The sequence below is a fragment of the Cynara cardunculus genome, unplaced genomic scaffold (genome assembly GCF_001531365.2).
Source record: "Cynara cardunculus var. scolymus isolate 2C unplaced genomic scaffold, CcrdV1 Un_Scaffold_4581, whole genome shotgun sequence".
In the NCBI taxonomy this organism is placed as follows: domain Eukaryota; kingdom Viridiplantae; phylum Streptophyta; class Magnoliopsida; order Asterales; family Asteraceae; genus Cynara; species Cynara cardunculus.
In genome coordinates this window covers 21,019-38,518 of record NW_020201959.1, presented here as the reverse complement: position 1 = coordinate 38,518, position 17,500 = coordinate 21,019, and the positions used below count along the sequence as shown (strand labels likewise).

The window sequence follows — 17,500 nt, the reverse complement described above, 5'->3', positions numbered from 1 at the left end:
TGATACACGTCATTGACCGGCCATATCCCGAGCAACTTTTACCGCGACCAAGACTAATTAAGTTGCCCGCATCCTTTTAGATGTGTTATATCACATTTGATTTGGTTCTTGCATTTCTTGCAAATTGACCGATTTCTCACATGATCCTCCATCCATATATATGTATGTACAGACAGGTTCATTTGAGAAGTGATAAGTATTTGAAAAGTAAATAACTGATCCTAGTCTTTCATACGATCAAGATTGGTCAAGAATTGTAGATTTTGTTGTGGCTTTGACAGGTCAAGATTTGCGGCTTTGACTTGTCAATAGAAAAATAGAGGGATATTTTGCTAACTTTTACAAATAAGTGGCAAACAAGTGCATATGTGAACTCATATTTCATATATCAATTAGTTAATTATTTTACATGATAATCAGTTAATTAGTTCATATGTGAATCATACGGTTTATATGTGAATCGGTTAATTAGTTCATATGTGAATTGGACGTGTTCACATATGCACTTATTTTGTCACCTATTTGTAAAAATTACAAAACTACCCCCTTATCTTTTGCGTACCATGAGAGGATTATCCGGTGCTTCACAGTCAAAGCCGTAAATCAGAAGGAAAGTTACAAAAGTAAAATGAGACAAATAATAATCAAATAGTACAACAAAATTGGGTTTATAGGACGTCATTAACTCTTAAGCGTCATAATAAACTGTTTTATAAGACTTACTTTATAGGACTAAAAAAATAAAATGTTGTATGTGAAGGTGTTGTAATAAGTTTATATGATGATTTTGTGCGTCCTTAACAAGTTTTTAGGACATTTTTTTTATAAAAAAATGTCCATTGAGCTATTTTATACAAGACTTTTTCAGAAATTATCCTATAAACCTATCTTTTTATAGGAAACTTGATTTTATAAGACATTTTTTCAAATAGTGTCATATAAAATAGCTAATATGATGCTATTTTAAAACAATGTCTTAAAAAACTTGTTACGACGTCCAAAAGCGTCCTATGAACTTATTAAACACCTTTAGATGATACACTTTATTTTTCTAGTCATACAAATTAAGTAATTTAATTTAGTATTACAAAGCAGTCTATTAGGACACTTAGTTATTGTTGCGTCCTATAAATCCAATTTTGTTGTAGTGAAAGGCATAAGTAGCAGACTTGTAAGGGCGGGTTTGACCAAAATTTTGGTTTCGAGTTCGAATCTTGGTATAGTAGCCTCTTTTTTATTTTTTATTTTTATTAGTAATGCTAGGACACGACAGATGCCCCTTAGACTTTGATGCCATAGGCTGTCCATGACTAGGGTCGGGCCTAGTAACGATTATTTTTGTGTGTATGTTGGCAACAACTCTAACTAATGATGATTCATGAGGAAATACAGGAAGAAGATCAAGGAGTTGAGATGGAAGAAATAGAACATTTGAAAGACAAAGTGCGGAAAGATTTAGTAGCAGCACTAGCTGTTCCAGTGGAACACACGAATTTGTTGAAACTGATTGATGTGATCCAACGTCTAGGCATAACCTACTATTTTGAAGACGAAATAGAGCAATCCTTGAAACATATATATGATACGTATGGCGATAACTGGAATGCTGGTAGGCCTTCCCTTTGGTTTCGACTTTTACGAAAACAAGGATTCTATGTTTCATCTGGTAAGTTATATTCATATATTTAAAATATTAATCCTACAAAATTAAAGAATCTAAATAACAATTTGTTATATGACACAGATATATTCAACAACTATAAGGATGAAAATGGATGTTTTAAGGAATCCTTAACAAATGATGTTCAAGGCATGCTTGAGTTGTATGAGGCAACGTATATGAGGGTGCAAGGTGAAGTTATACTAGATGAGGCTGTTGTTTTTTCAAGTTCTCGTCTTGATGAAATATCAAAGGATCCTCTTCGAAGCAACTCTATCCTTTCGTCTCTAATACAAGCGACACTAAAGTTCCCTTTATGGAAAAGTTTTCCAAGACTAGAGGCTTTGCATTACATTCCTTTCTACCAAAAACAAGCTTCTCACGATGAATCTTTACTTAGACTTGCCAAGTTAGGGTTCAACTTGCTTCAGTCACTTCACAAGAAAGAGCTTAGTCAAGTTTCCAAGTAAATACCGACAACTTCCCCTAGATTTTTAGTGGCATTCATATAGGGTTGGGTTCATGTAAGACCAACATGTTTTCGTGAGACCCGTGATACCACTTTTTTACACTTGAAACTTCACAGTAAAATGTTGTGAAGGTAAAAAAATAGCCAAACTTTCACAGCAAAAACAATGTGAAGGTTATCTTCATAGTGTTTTGTTGTGAAGTTTCAAATGTAAAAAAGTGGTCTCACGGGTCTCATGAAAACAAGTTGGTCTCACGTGATCTCAAATCTCTCTCTCTCTCTCTCTCTCTTTCTCTCGCTCTCTCTCTCTCTATATATATATATATAGTGAGAGAGAGAGAGATTGAAAAGCACAAAAAAAAAAATTTAAAACCATGAGAACCTATATATTCATTAATACATATACGCTAATGAATTTCGTTAAGTATATGCATCAATGCACATATATTTGCACATATAATGGATATGTATTGATAAATATACTAATTGACAATGTACATATTTTTATTGTATATATATGCATCAATGAGTATACTAATTCTCATTGTTCTAAATTTTTTGTAGTTCTCACGTGAACCTAAATATATATTATACAATGTATATATATATATATATATATATATGGTTGGTTCCGATAGAAATTTAAATAGTAACCACTATGTTAGCGGATGTTCAAGTAAGTCAACATCCTCACATACGTTAACATTTTCTATTAAGGTATGTTAGCTTTTGTTAACATTTCCTTGTTAACATATCTAACGTATATGACGATGTTAACTTATGCTGTAATAGCGGTGAAAATACAAAATTGTGGTCAAGACCGATATTTGAAATAACGATATTGTGAAGAGGGGTTCGAACCTGGGTTCAGCGCTATGAACAGCCCAGGCACTAACCACTCCACCACAACACTGATTGACCACATGTGATAAATTTACTGGACACACATGATGTATGCGGGCGCTCGCACAATATTTTCACACTATTTCTTCCTCATATCGTATCACATTTGGTAGTTGCGTGTTTCAAGTGTTCTCTTGTTCTTGTAAAATGATACCATTCTCGTTTGAACATATACCTCTACCTATGTATATAACTATATATCATATAATTTATACTTCTTTCTTTTTTCTCTATTAAATTCCGAAGATATTGTCTTTTTTTCTTAAACTAACTATTGCATGTAAATTAATTTACCGTAGGTGGTGGAAAGATATTGATGTCTCAAACAATATACCTTATACGAGAGACAGAATTGTTGAAAGCTACTTTTGGGCACTAGGTCTATACTTTGAGCCCCATTATTCTTCTTCTCGGGTATTCTTAACAAAAATGATCGCAATTATAACGATTATTGATGACACTTATGATGCTTATGGAATTTATGAAGAACTTAAGCTCTTTACCGAAGCAATTGAAAGGTAGTCGGCCACATACATATACTATATGTCTATTATACATGGCAGACACCATCATGAATTCAAACTAATTGATATTAGCTAACTCTAAAGTTAATTATATATATATATATATAGGTGGTCGATTACATGCTTAGATATGCTTCCGGACTACATGAAATTGATATACCAGGTGCTAATGGATACGTATAAAGAAATGGAAGAAATGTTGGCAAAGGAGGGAAAAGCATATCATCTAAGTTATTCCAAAGAATTTGTAAGTATCGCTATATATTTCATTTGTAATATTAAGTTTTTTCATATTCAAACACTTTAGATGAATGCATTTGAATATGCAGGTGATAAAAATGGTTAAAAGTTATATGGCACAAGAGAAATGGGTTAATGACGGGTACATACCAACAACGGATGAGTACTTGTCGGTTGCGTTATTAAGCAGTGGAATTAATATGATTGTATCATCAAGTTTTGTTGGCATGGGTGATCTAGTCACAGATGACTCATTTAAATGGATTCTCACCAAACCTCTTATTTTCCGTCAGTCGAACGTAATTGGTAGACTCCTAGATGATATTGTCTCCCACAAGGTACATCAAATTCACTAAAAGATCAAACTAATATATATATATATATATATATATATGTGTGTGTGTGTGTGTGTGTGTGTGTGTGGAGAGAGAGATGGGAGAATAATATCAAAATAAGACAATGACCAATCACATGTTATTTTACACTGAAATCAAATGTGATTTAAGGCGCTACTTTGGTCGCGACCTAGGTCGTGGGTCATGTTGATTTTGGTTCGTAATCGCAAGTGATTTTAGTGTTAAATCACATGTGAGTTGATTGTTATCTTATTTTGACATTGTTCTCGTTTGACCATTTATATATATGGTCAGGATCAATTGAAAACCTAAGTTTTGTTGTGAACGATGAGACAAAGAAGAGCGATCCATGTCTCCCATACATTCATGTGTTATTCATGATGAATAATATATTATTCATATATTATTCATCATGAATAATATATTATTCATATATTATTCATCATGAATAATATATTATTCATCATGAATGGTGTGTCCTCATGATTCATGAATGGTGTATAATTCATCATAAATAATTTAAACATTCATTTTTCATGATGAATATGGACAATCAGGAACATGTGTTGCACCCTCTTTTGCCCCCTGTTCACAACGGAAAAATAGATTTCAATTGAACTTTCCTCGGTAAGAAAGAAATTGCTTATATGAACCCTTATAAATAATCTGTAATATTGGTTTACGTATGCATCCTCAAAATAGGTTTTTGATTTTCTCAGTGATTCCCATATATTGGTTTTCCCTTAACATTTCATTCTTACTTTTTTCATGATATTTAGCCTTCTTATCATAATCGACCCACATATAAACACACACACACACACACACATATATATATATATATATATATTATTTATATAGTTTTGAAAGGCTGAAATATTTAGTTTTTGTTACTATTAAAATGCAGGAGGAGCAGGAAAGAAAGCATGTTGCATCTTGTGTTGAAACTTACATGAAACAATATGATGCCACAGAACAGGATGCCTATGACTATTTTAATAAGAAAGTCGAAGATGCGTGGAAAGATATAAACCGAGAGTCTCTCATCATTAAAGAAGTTCCAAGGCCTTTAATAATGCGTGTGATCAACATGACTCGAACGACACACTATCTATATAGAGATGGAGAGAATTTCACACATCCGGGAGAAGAATTCATAGAGCATGTCAAATCTTTGTTCATTCATCCTATGGATATATGACTCTGTTATATATTTTTAGGTCATTTACCAAGTCCTTCAATCGTTATTTCTGTTTGTTTGAATAAAATCCCTGGTATATAGGGACGGGTGAGTCGATCATTGATTCTTCCCTAGAATAGGTATTTCCTTCTTTTTCTCTGGATTTCAGTTTGTATGTAGGTTATATAAATCCTTTGTTTACTTAAGAAAACTCAAGTCTGATAGCTATTTCAGTCTCTCTAACCCAAACTCAACAATGCCATTAGAGTCCACACAGATAGCAAACATGTGTATATGGGTGATGTAGTATATGTGTCGATCACAGGGAGACGATGATTTAAGTGCAAATCTGAGATCATGAACTAACTACTCGAACACCACTTTGATGGGATTTTCAATAATTTGTACAACATCGTAAATAAAGAAAACAATAAAAACTAATAATTAAATTAAAGACACGACTTCCCCCATAATACAAAACGAAACCTAATCTAGACTATCTACACTAAACGAGACTTCTTAAGGTTGATGACCTTCTTTCAAGGTGAATTAACCGTACTAACTAAATGGATTGACTATTTTAATGAAGGCCAACTTAATTAGTAGAAGCATCCCAACTCAAACTTATACTATTTTCATGGAAAAGTGGAAATCATTAACTGTTGATTCTAAGGGGCCGTTTACTAAACACTTATTTGGTAAGTGCTTACCGGATAAATTTTCTTATCGAATGAACATGAGAAGGGCCAAGAATCTTACCGGGTAAGAACGATAAGAAAGATGGAGAGTGTTACCCGGTAAGTGAGAATGACGACTCTTACCCAGGTAAGCGCTTACCTATGTAAATTGTTGCATTCGATATGTTTTGATGTACAAAAATCTTGCGCATCAAAATAAATCATAGTGTTGACTTCTATCGGTAAACGCTTACCGGGTAAGCAATTGGGTAAATGGCCCATAACTCAAAGTCCAACTCTCATTAAAACTTAAACTAAGTAGGTAAATGATATACAAACTATCACCAACAATGTATATCTGATAAGTGTTAATTTGTTAACCATATAGTTTTTATTTTCTTACCATTTTTTTATTGGCCAAAAATACCCTTTTTAGTTTCTTTTGTCTATGTTTTATGGCATTTTTTATGTTTATAACTAGCTATGAATCATTAGAAGGTTATTGTAATTTGAATCTAAATTGTGCTTTAAATTTAACTTCTGTAGATATGGACTAGTACTACAGCTTTATGGAGGAATCAGTTGTTGTTAATTTCAATTAGAGATGGCCAAAAACCGGTCTCGGGTCGGTCCCAATCGGTTCTCACCTTTCTCATAACCGGCCATAACCGGTCTCGGCGTAACTGGTCCCGGTCTCGGTCCCAGTCCCTTGAAAATGATAGGACCGGTTAAGATACTTCATAACCGGTTATGGGCCGTCGGTCCCGGTCCCGGTCCCAACCGGTCCTTGCATTAAAAAAATAAGATTTTTATTTTTTATTTTTTTAATGATATATATTTTTAAAACATTATAAAATTTATAATTTGGTCACTCAAATACACATTAAAAATACGTTTTAATATAATTAAAATTACGTTTTCTTATAAAAATAAATTATAAAATTATTTAAAAATACATTTATTTATAAAATTATTTGAATTTTCGGGCCGGGCCGGGCCGGTCCATAGTTGTTCCCATAACCGGTCCCGGTCCCACGAAACTACCAAAAACCTCAACCGGTCCCGGTTTTCAGTCCCATAACCGGTCCTTACCGGTCCCGGTCCCGGGCCGGTCCTTTGTCGGTCTCGGTCCTTACCGGTCCCGGTCCCGGGCCGGTCCTTTGTCGGTCCCGGTCCCGATCCTTTGTCGGTCCCGGTCCTCTGGTTGTACCGGGCCGGGCCGATTTGGCCATCTCTAATTTCAATGTTGGAGTGATATTGGAGGTTTATGCACTGGGGTTATTAATGTTTCTTGGGTCGAGCCTTTTTTTTTCTACCGGGCTTCATCTCTTGGGCCATGACTGATGCTTTAGTAAGACTGAAAGAGCTTACATCATCTTGTACTTTTGTTATTTAGAGCCCAAAAATTCATGGTAGTATAAATATGTGTGTTTTGTGAGACTTAAAACCAACCTTTTGGCTATGACTCTAATGTTCTCTCTAGCTTTCGGTTTAAGAACCGAATTTTTTGTTCTCTATTTCAGTTTGGAGTAACTGATCAAGTATTGTTTATTTTGCAAGCTTTTGTCTACTTCATCTAATTTCATTTGCATGTTTCATTTAATTTTTCGGTTACGATTTGGAATTAATTTATCATCGTTGCAATAAATTGGATTTCATCCTTTGTGGCTCATGATTAATTCCCTTAGATAAAAATCTGTTTTTCAAGTGCTTAAAAGTAACTCTTCACTTTTGTGTTTCTTGTGCTAAAATTAGGGATGACAAAAACCCCCCGCACCTGACGAGGACCCAATACTCGACCTTGGTTTGACCGAGGATGGGGAATCCCTGAATTTATAAATCGAGGATGGGGTCAGGGATGAGAATACCCTTCATCCCCGACCCTGAACTTTAACCCGAGTATTAATTATACATTTATATATATATATATATATATATATATCCTCTATATATATATATATATATATATACACCAAGTATAATAATATAGGAAGAAAATCAGTGAGTATATATAACGTATAAATATAATCCCCAATTACCCGATGGAGATGAAATCTTATACCTTGACGGGAATAGGGATTGGAAAGCAAGGATAGGGATGGAGTTGGGGATTGCGAAATACTCCTACGTCCTAATTAAGTGTTCACTTTCAAAAGTAAGTGTTTACTTTCTAATTCTATCCTTAATTTTGAGATGAAGAAATCCCTCACTCCCTTTAATTTCTATTATTAAGAAAAATTGTCATTTAGTTAATTAAAAAGTGTAATAATTATATATTTTTAAAAATTGTTTGCTTTTTTCATTGTAGACATTTATTTTGGGACGGAAGGGTACCTAAAAGTGAATGCACTCTTCACTTTTATTGTTAAAATCTGACTAAGGGGCTGTTTACCCAAATGTTTACCCGGTAAGTGTTTACTTATAGGAGTCAACACTATAATTTATTTTGATGAGTAAGATTTTAGTACATCAAAACATACTGAATGCAACAATTTACCGGGTAAGTGCTTACCTGGGTAAGAGTCGTAATCTTCACTTACCGTGTAAGACTCTCCATCCTTCTCATCACTCTTACCCGGTAAGATTCTTGGCCCTTGTCATGTTCATCCGATAAGGAAATTTATTCGGTAAACACTTACCAAGTAAGCGTTTAGTAAACGGCCCCTAAGATTCTGAATCTAGTTCACCACTTTAGGGTTGCCAAGTGAAGTGATTTTTTTTGTTTGTTTAGGGTCATTAGTAAACGACACGAGAAAATTYGCGAGCTATTTGAGATCGACTCGGTCAAARCTCGACTYGACTAGGCTCGCYTSAAACTYGTGTTYGACTCGACATWTAACGAGTCGAGTCAAGCTACCCAATACTTGACTCGAAAAGCTCGTGAGATACTCGATCTTTTTATATATAATTAATTTTAAAGTATAATCAGTTTTATAATATAACTTGTAAAATATAAATAATAAAAAAGTCTTGTTTTTTTAGAAATTTGAAAAAAAATGTGCATTTTTTTAAAAACTAATCGATTCCTATTTTTAATTAAAATCATTATTAAAAAAAGACAAAAAAACTATAAAATAGTTGGTGGAGTTGTCTTACATTAGAAGAGAGATGGTAAAGGAAGGGTGAATAGATGTTATAAAAAGAGAGGGGTGAATGAAGTTTATAACTTTATATTTTTGATGATGAAGTTTGGAGAGGATCCATTTAGTTTTATAAAAACTAAGAGAACACCTTTAAGTTTTATAATTTATAAGAGAAGACACTAAAATTTTATAAATTTCAATGGGTGAGTTTCGTTAGAGCTTGATTTGACTTGGAGTTCGAGCTTCAAACAAGTTTGAGTTCAAGTTTAATAAATTACAATTGCTATGTTAACTATGCACAAGTTTTTGAGTCAAGTTCGAGCTTGAAAAATGACTATTGAGTTTGAGTCGGGTATATCAATAGTTGAGCTCGACTCACATCATTTAATACCCCTAGTCGTCAGGCTTATGCTTGATTTATATGATTCAACTCTTATGTGTACCCAAAATAATTAGGGGTGATATTTTTGTACGAAAAACAAACCAATCAATATATGTACCAACCGAACCAATTAAATCGATACCAATTTTAGTTGGTACTAGTTACAATCAGTCAATAGTACCATACCAAGTATGCTAACTTGGTTGGTAATTGGTACACGGTATTGGAAGTCACCTACCATTATAGTACCATATTACTGACTTATTTATTTATTAATTAAATTAATTAATTATAAAATAGTTATTGTTTTTTAAGTTTTGTATCATCAACTTTCTTGTTCGGAGATTTGAATGGTTGGAAGCTTTATTCCTTACAATTAAGAACTCTTAAACTTATCTGCAAACACAAAATATTACTCAAAATTTGAACAAAATGACAAGTTTTCGCACATGKAACTTGAAGTTGGTACAAAACCAGTACCAACATGTACCAACTGAATTTTTTTTGTACCAATTAAGTTGGTACCAAGTACAGTTGGTTGGTATGCTGAATAAAACTTTAATACCACTTGTAATTGGTTGGTATACAGTATTGGTGAAAAAACTTGGTATCGTCCCAAGTCCATCCATAGGTAGGGATGGTAAAAGAACCCAAAACCGATGGTGAAAACCGAAAACCAAACATTTCGGGTTGGGTTCGGGGACGTCGTAACAGGGAGGGGGCGGGGATCTAGGAGATTTTCGGTGACCTTAATGGGAACGAGGGCGGGAACGATATTAAGTGGGCTTTTAATTAGACATTAAAAAATTTCAAGCCCAAACCCAAATRGAGTAATGGASTAATTTATTCAATTAGATAGAAACGGATTGCAGTTAGATACTTGGATCCATAAATCCAATTCTGATCGTGAAATCAAGAAAAAGGAGTCGACCATACACGGATGACGGACCACAATCGCTCAAACCTCGATCGACAATCGCTCCCTATCGCTCGGGTCGTGAACTCTCGGTCTCAGTCGCTCTCAGCTCCGCTCGTGGTCTCTCCTTTGTCGCTATCGGTCTCTCCTTAGTCACAGGTAAATAGGTTATGTTTCTTCCATCTATGTTTCTTGATTTTGCTCACAACACAATTCTGTTAGTTCGTATTATGTTTCTTGATTTTTTGTTCCTAATCAATGTTTCTTCCATCTGTGCATAATGTTTAGATCTGTTCCTATTATGTTTCTGCCCTAACCCCAAGTGAATATTGTTGTTGCTATAAAATATTCCTAATCTCTACATAATGTTCATATTTAGGGTTGGTAACTTGRTATTATTGTTGCTCTGAAATATTTAGAACTTGATGTTTGCACTATGGAAGGATAGAGTATAATTTATTACCTTTGATATTTGGTAACTTCTAGTGATGTTAGTTGGATTATATCTAAACTCTAGTTTAATTWTGGAGTGCAATTTAAGACATTTTTGTTGGTAATTGGGTTCATCATGTATTCATGTTTTAGAMACTTTGGTCTTCTTTTGGTTTGATTATGTTTAATCATGTGTATGTGGTCAAATTCCACTATTTAATCCTATTTTTGTCATGATTTATTCCCAATTTTTGTTTGAGAAACTTGCATTTTTTCCAGGCCGGTTCCCGGTTCAGATAAAACCAACGGTTAACAGTTATTTTTATCCTTAATGGGTTCCCCAACGGGGATCGGGGAAACCGTGGGGACCCGATGCGGATCTCCGATAAGATCCCTGACGGGGATCGAGATGGTTACAGGGATGGTTATGGTTAACGGTTTAGGGATGGGGACCCTAAAAACCGGCCGAACCCGGCCTGTTGCCATTCCTACCCATAGTTGTTAAAAGCATGCCTGAGGCGTGCCTAGGCTCTGAGGTTCATAAGGCTCAAGGTCTTGGGCTTTTTTAAGGCTAGCCRTATTCACGAGGCTCACTAAAGCCCTGCACCTTGGTTGAGGCGCCTTATGGGCCTAGCCACGCCACATAAAGAGTTATTAATACCAAGTCAAACCCCAATATTAAATAAGTTTTCTCTTCTTCTTATCTCCTAGGCTTCTTTAAGAAAGAGTTATTAAACAGAGGACATAAGTCAAACCCTAAAACTTCTTTRTAACTTCAAGCCTCTTTCTCTATAAATACCCAKACCTTAAAACTTCTCCCTCATGGCTCATGCTTTAAACCCTTCTCCCTTCTGCCTCTATCGAAGTACTGCTGGCTGCTGCACTGGAGTACTTTCTACATATTTGAGCTGTGTATAACTCTGTGTGTGTATATATATACGTATATTTTTTTATAAGATGCGCCTCACATTCCTAGGCCCCGGGACCCCTTTGCGCCTAAGTCCGGCTTGAGCCTTTAACAACTTTGAGTCCACCTCTAAAAAYAATAATGGTTTTTTGGGAGCAGGCTTTGAACAAGGACCATGGTAGGTCCATCGTCAGGGTCCAACTCACTTAAGGAGTATCTTAAAAGATACGRAAATAATGAGGAGGAGGAGAAGAAAAAGCAGAAGAAGCAGAAAAAGAAAAAGAAAAGTAGGCCTGATATGAATGGCGTCCTAGTTGTGGACGAAGATCCTGTTTGGCAAAAGCCAGTTGAGGTTGAAGAAGAAGATGACGAGTCACAAGGTATGCCAAGAAAATTTCTGGTTCGGTAGATTGTTCAGTTTTGATTCTAATGTTTTTTGTTAAAATATAAATGGCTTTGTGATGTACAGATGAAGAGAAGCCGCAAGTTGATGAAGATATTGAAGTTAAGCGAATGAAGAGATTAGAGCAGCTTAAAACCCGGCGCCCTTTTGGTGCCATTTCTGAGGATGGAAGCGGTTGGGTTTCAGTCYCTGATACTGCTAAAAACTTGACTTTGGATGAGCTAAATTCTGGTATCTCTCCACTACGTAAACGTAGTGCTCATGACGATACGTCTTCTCCAGAACATGAACTGGGTCTGTCTATAAAGACACTGAATTCGGACAGTTCTCCACCTCGGAAAAGAAGGGCYCGGAATGATACACCTTCCCCAGAAGCAATGGAGTCTGACAGACGAAATGCTGATGATATCTCCCCACCACGGCGCCGTTGGAAACCTATGTCGCCAGAAGTTAGGAGAAGATCACCGCTTAATACCAGCCAGGATGCTAAACATGGCCATGATATTGACATTTCACCTCCTCGTAAACGAAGGCCTCGTTGTGATACACCATCCCCAGAACCTAACATGAAGCCTTTTAGGTTGGGCAGAGAAGATTCAGATACGACAAAACCACGACACAGAACTAAACATGCTCACACTTCATCACCAGAACCTGAGATGAAACTAACASAGTCCTTTAAGTTGGAGCCTGATCTTTCTCCTCCCCGCAAGGGTCGCCCTCAAGAGTTGGTAAATTCTGATCTTTCTCCTCCTCGACGGGGTCATCATAAATCCTCTAATGAAAATCGTCCACGTGCATCTGTAGTGGGAGATCTTTCACCCCCAAGAAAAAAGAGAGAGGCTAGGCATCAAATTCTTGATGATCCTCATCGACAATCGGTATCAGTTTCTGACCTTTCTCCACCAAGAAAACCTGTGAAGGAATCAGGTTCCTTGASAGAGCTGCGGAAAACTGGTTTAGTTAGTGGCAAAGATATAAAAGAAGAAATTGCTAAAACAAAGAAGGAAGACTGGTTGAGGTAATATTTTCTGTTCTTTGTGATGCTCAATTWTTATTATACATGTATTAAGTTATGCATGCATATCAACAGCTAAGATCCCACTCGTGTTCATTTCATGTCTTATATGTCTTTTCCTAAGGCTCATCAAGTGCATCTGTTGCTGTTTAATTCATTTATTCATATAGTGGGCCAATCAAGAGGGCATGCTATTACTTATGTTCTCACACAAGTACGAGTTCCGATAAATTGGGAGTTTCATATATAAAAAATWGCTACGTGTCTTCGATATGGTAAATGAATGCCATATCTTGAGATATAAAATTTACTGGAATTATTATTTTGGTGTTAAAGCGACATGTATTTCAAATAGGGATGAAAATATACCCTGAATTCTCCCTATTTTTTGTCTCAAAGAGTAACATAATTATTGTTGGGTGAAATGTTRGTTAATGTAGCTCTAAAACTAGGAGGCAAGGATATTGCTCTAAGTAGTGTAGTGGCATTATTTGGTCGGATGAGAATTCCCTGAATTGAGGAACAAATTGCATACATGTAAGCATTAATTCGTGATGCCGATTCCATKTTGGAGAGAAATTTTCCRTGGAATGGGGCTTTGTTCATACACATGGCTTCCTGTGTTCTTTTAATCTTCATCAGATTGCAAAGCTTCTTTCTAACTAAGGGGCTGTTCGGTAATAGCTTAATGAGCTGTATAGTGAATGGCTTATTCAGTAAGCKATACATAAGTGTTCGGAAATGGTTTARTGGGCCAGCAAAGGGCTTATTCGCTCAKCCCTCAAAGTAGAGTCGTATACGTTCAGCCGGCCCTTTTCCCTCACTACCCTTTGAAAAAACACGCATCCTCCTTCTCCATGGATCTATTGCTCTCTCCTCCTCTTGCCCTCACCGTCTTCTTCCTCCTCTTGCCCTCGCCACCATCTTTCTCCTGTTGCCCTTGATCTGTTSTAGATCTGTTTCCATTTCGGAATTTCAAGTATATACATGGTGATGAAACGGATCAAAGAGAAGAAAAAACTTGCTGCCCTCKATCGATCCATCCTTGAAACACCCTTTCAAATCGACCCTCTTCATCTATGGAATCGTCCCTCTCAAATCGGCCCTATGGTTTTYGGTTTCTCCCCATGGTCTTTGATTTCTTCCTACGGTTTTCGGTTTCTCCCTATGGTTTGTCTTCTAGYCTATGGTTTTCAATGTACTTGGATCAGATGGGTTTTCTGATCAGATGTGGTTTCTGYATATGGTTTTGCTATAATTTATTTTTGTTGGTTTCTTCATGTTATCATATGTGTTCTCGATTTCTCCCTATGGTTTTTTGGTTTTTCCTTGTTGCTGTGAGGAACAGGRGAGAAATCGATTGATTTAATGATTGGTTTGGTTGCAGAGGAGAAATCGATTGGTTTGGTGGTTGAATTGAATGTTCAATGTAAAAGGAAGGGTAAGATAGTATTTTTCACCATTCAAATTGTTTATTCAGYATACAATCGAACAACAACTTATCAAATATCATACARACAGATTTATCATTGCAAACAACTTTATCTATACAGGACTTAATGGAAAACGAACCGAACAGCCCCTAAATTTACTTTGGACTCTCATATTAGCTAAGTTCATAAATGTCTCCTGCTTATAATTATGCATCCTCTTTCTATTCTTGGATGATCTCTTCATCTATTTTTGTGTTAGGGGAGGGTGGGTTAAATTTTTATATGGCCTTTTTGTTTGCTTGCTTCTTTTTTCTATAGGTGTCTCTTAGGCTCCCAACCTATAAATTTTTAAGGAGGTACCTGGTTTAAACTTCCAGCCTCCAAGTCCTTAAGGAGGTRACATAAGGAAGAGCTTGCAGCTCCAAATCATTCTCCATTGCTGGGACTAATTTGAATATCTGGTATATCGGTGGACAGATAACTCATACTTAAATAATAAAATAAACATGGACATAAGCCTAACAAAGTAACAATGATGACACCTTTAGTAATACCTCAACATGCCTAGACATAACATAATGCGATTTATAATACGCATCGAGTTGGAGCATTGATGACTTGTAATACCAATTAGAAACCAAGTTGAAAACCAAACAATCTGCTATTCTTCTCAGATTTAGAACTGCATACACAGACTTGACCTCTACCAYAATAGTAGAGCGACTGTTTCCATATGAAGACCCCCGACCTATGCAATGTTTTGTTCTATTCTTAACTGTAGTTTGTCTCTTATATGCGTAAATTGAAACCTCATGAGTTATAAAAGGTTACAACCTCTTAGGTTTGGATAATATACCCTTTCTACATATTGCATGCTTAGTTGGATGATCTCGTTGGTGTCGACTTTTGTTGCTTTTAGGTAATGATAAGATGTGTAGAGCTTTCTCTTGCATGAGATTTTTAGAATCATATTGACYAATCAGTAAAACTGCTTTATAGAAAGTCAAAGTCACTTACCGATTATTGATTATAGGTTTCGGAACATGGATCCTTCTATAAGTGGCCGAGATGCTGAAGGCGTACGTCGTGACAAGAGAACTGGTTGGTTTGAAATTGCTAATGCCTCCTATTTTTTTATACGGTTGGCTATTTCTTGTTAATTATATCTAATTCCACTTTGGGGTCTTTGCAGGGGAACGCTTGTCAAAGGACCAGATCAAATCACTTCAAAAGCAGGAGGAGAAGCCAAAGGTATTGCACTAGTTTTTTTTAATTATATTAGCKTCCTTAAATATATCAAATTTTGTTATTTGAAGTGTATCAAATCAGTAGGCATGTTTCCATTGCTGGCTGAAAACTCATTAAACGCCTACTGATCATCATAAGTTCTTAAGCATATAATCTGGTGCCTATCGTCGCTGTTTTCCATGAAATTATTACAGATAAACTTGCATTCTGTGTTAGCAAAAAGGCTGGTAATAATTCGGGAGTTGAAGAAACTATCTATGAATACTTCCTAACATATATGTATATGTKTCAAACTTTTAGATAAGAAGGGATGCAAGATCAAATGTAAATGTTACTCAAATTGAAGTATTAAGAAAAATGTTTTGGACAGGAGATAAAATTGGAATGGGGCAAGGGTCTGGCTCAGAAGAGGGAAGCAGAGGCCAAGCTGCAAGAATTGGAACTTGAGAAGGACAAACCATTTGCAAGGACAAGGTAAATCATACCTTTTTTCTTATGCATTCTATGAAATTGTTTATTTTATTTCCTGTAGAACATCTTGAAACTTTTATATAAACATCTACACCTTAATTAAAAAAAAGGGAACCTTTAAAGATTTACTGTATTCATATTGTTACATGTGGGTGCGTTTTCAGAGATGATCCTGATCTCGACAATATGCTGAAGGACAGAGTGAGATGGGGTGACCCAATGGCACATCTAGTGAAGGTAGTTATGTTAACTGAGGAYCTTGGTTATATTTTTGTGTGTGTGTGTGTGTATATCATTGACATTATTTTCTCCAATGTTTCAGAAGAAGAGTTTTGAAATTTCTCTTCCAGATATGGGAGAGGACGAAAGAATGAAGGCGTCAGGTTTTGTCGTTCCTCAGGAAGTTCCTAATCACAGYTGGTTGAAGAGGGGATTAGATGCTGCACCAAACCGCTATGGTATCAGACCAGGACGACATTGGGACGGTGTTGATCGTAGTAATGGTTAGTCTAAATCATTCTTCCTCATTCAAATGCTTGACATTGTTGTTTCTTTTAGAGTTTTCATGATCGTGTTCTAGATTAAACCCGTTCCTCTTAATCACCATGATATATATATATATGTATATATATATAGGGGTGGGTTTAAACGAGAAGACTAACCTTATATACACATGAAGTATTTTTAAAATTAAAACCTGGGGTGTGCATGCGACTTGACCTGCAACCTAGGTCATAGCCAAGGTCACCCGACTCTGATATAGTATCCCATGTGATTATTATATAGGTGTTTTGAGTGTTTTCGTAGGGTGTCCTCGTTTGAACCCACCCAATATATGCGTTGTGTTATTAGGAAAATTGGGGGTGTTTTTCACATTTTCAGAAAGTCAACAGACAAGATGACAGTTATACTGATATGACAAACATTTGTTTCAAAATGGACTAAAAAAGCATTCCAATGCCACATTGCTTATTATTGTGCATATTGCCTACATGCCATACTTTAGGGGAAAAACAAAGTTATCATACCCTACATTTATCTTGTGTATATAGATGGTTAACCCTTTTTCTATATACCCTTCCTCCCTCCCCCCCCCCCCCCCCAAAAAAAAAAACGTGACGTTTCTTTAAAAAAAAACATCGATAGCATTTGATTTTGATCTACAGAATTCCCATACTGTGTTCTTTCATTATTGATA

At 35.8% G+C, this 17,500-nt stretch overlaps 2 protein-coding genes across 2 annotated transcripts in view; both read left to right on the top strand.

Moving 5' to 3' along the window:
• LOC112504089 (beta-caryophyllene synthase-like) overlaps nucleotides 1–5,415 on the top strand; it is a 5,616-nt gene extending 201 nt beyond the window's left edge. The window contains exons 2-7 of the mRNA XM_025108054.1: nucleotides 1,393–1,666; nucleotides 1,745–2,126; nucleotides 3,332–3,550; nucleotides 3,665–3,803; nucleotides 3,886–4,134; nucleotides 5,060–5,415. Coding sequence (XP_024963822.1) covers nucleotides 1,393–1,666; nucleotides 1,745–2,126; nucleotides 3,332–3,550; nucleotides 3,665–3,803; nucleotides 3,886–4,134; nucleotides 5,060–5,353 — 1,557 coding nt within the window. The 3' untranslated portion in view covers nucleotides 5,354–5,415. The remainder of the gene's footprint in view (nucleotides 1–1,392; nucleotides 1,667–1,744; nucleotides 2,127–3,331; nucleotides 3,551–3,664; nucleotides 3,804–3,885; nucleotides 4,135–5,059) is intronic.
• A 4,967-nt stretch (nucleotides 5,416–10,382) lies between these two features.
• Nucleotides 10,383–17,015, top strand: LOC112504090 (BUD13 homolog). The gene is made up of 8 exons (XM_025108055.1): nucleotides 10,383–10,549; nucleotides 11,889–12,109; nucleotides 12,199–13,153; nucleotides 15,617–15,684; nucleotides 15,776–15,834; nucleotides 16,202–16,305; nucleotides 16,467–16,539; nucleotides 16,625–17,015. Exons 2-8 carry the CDS (start codon nucleotides 11,905–11,907, stop codon nucleotides 16,808–16,810), a joined length of 1,650 nt encoding a protein of 549 aa, XP_024963823.1. The 5' UTR covers nucleotides 10,383–10,549; nucleotides 11,889–11,904; the 3' UTR covers nucleotides 16,811–17,015.
• The last annotated feature ends 485 nt before the right edge of the window (nucleotides 17,016–17,500 follow it).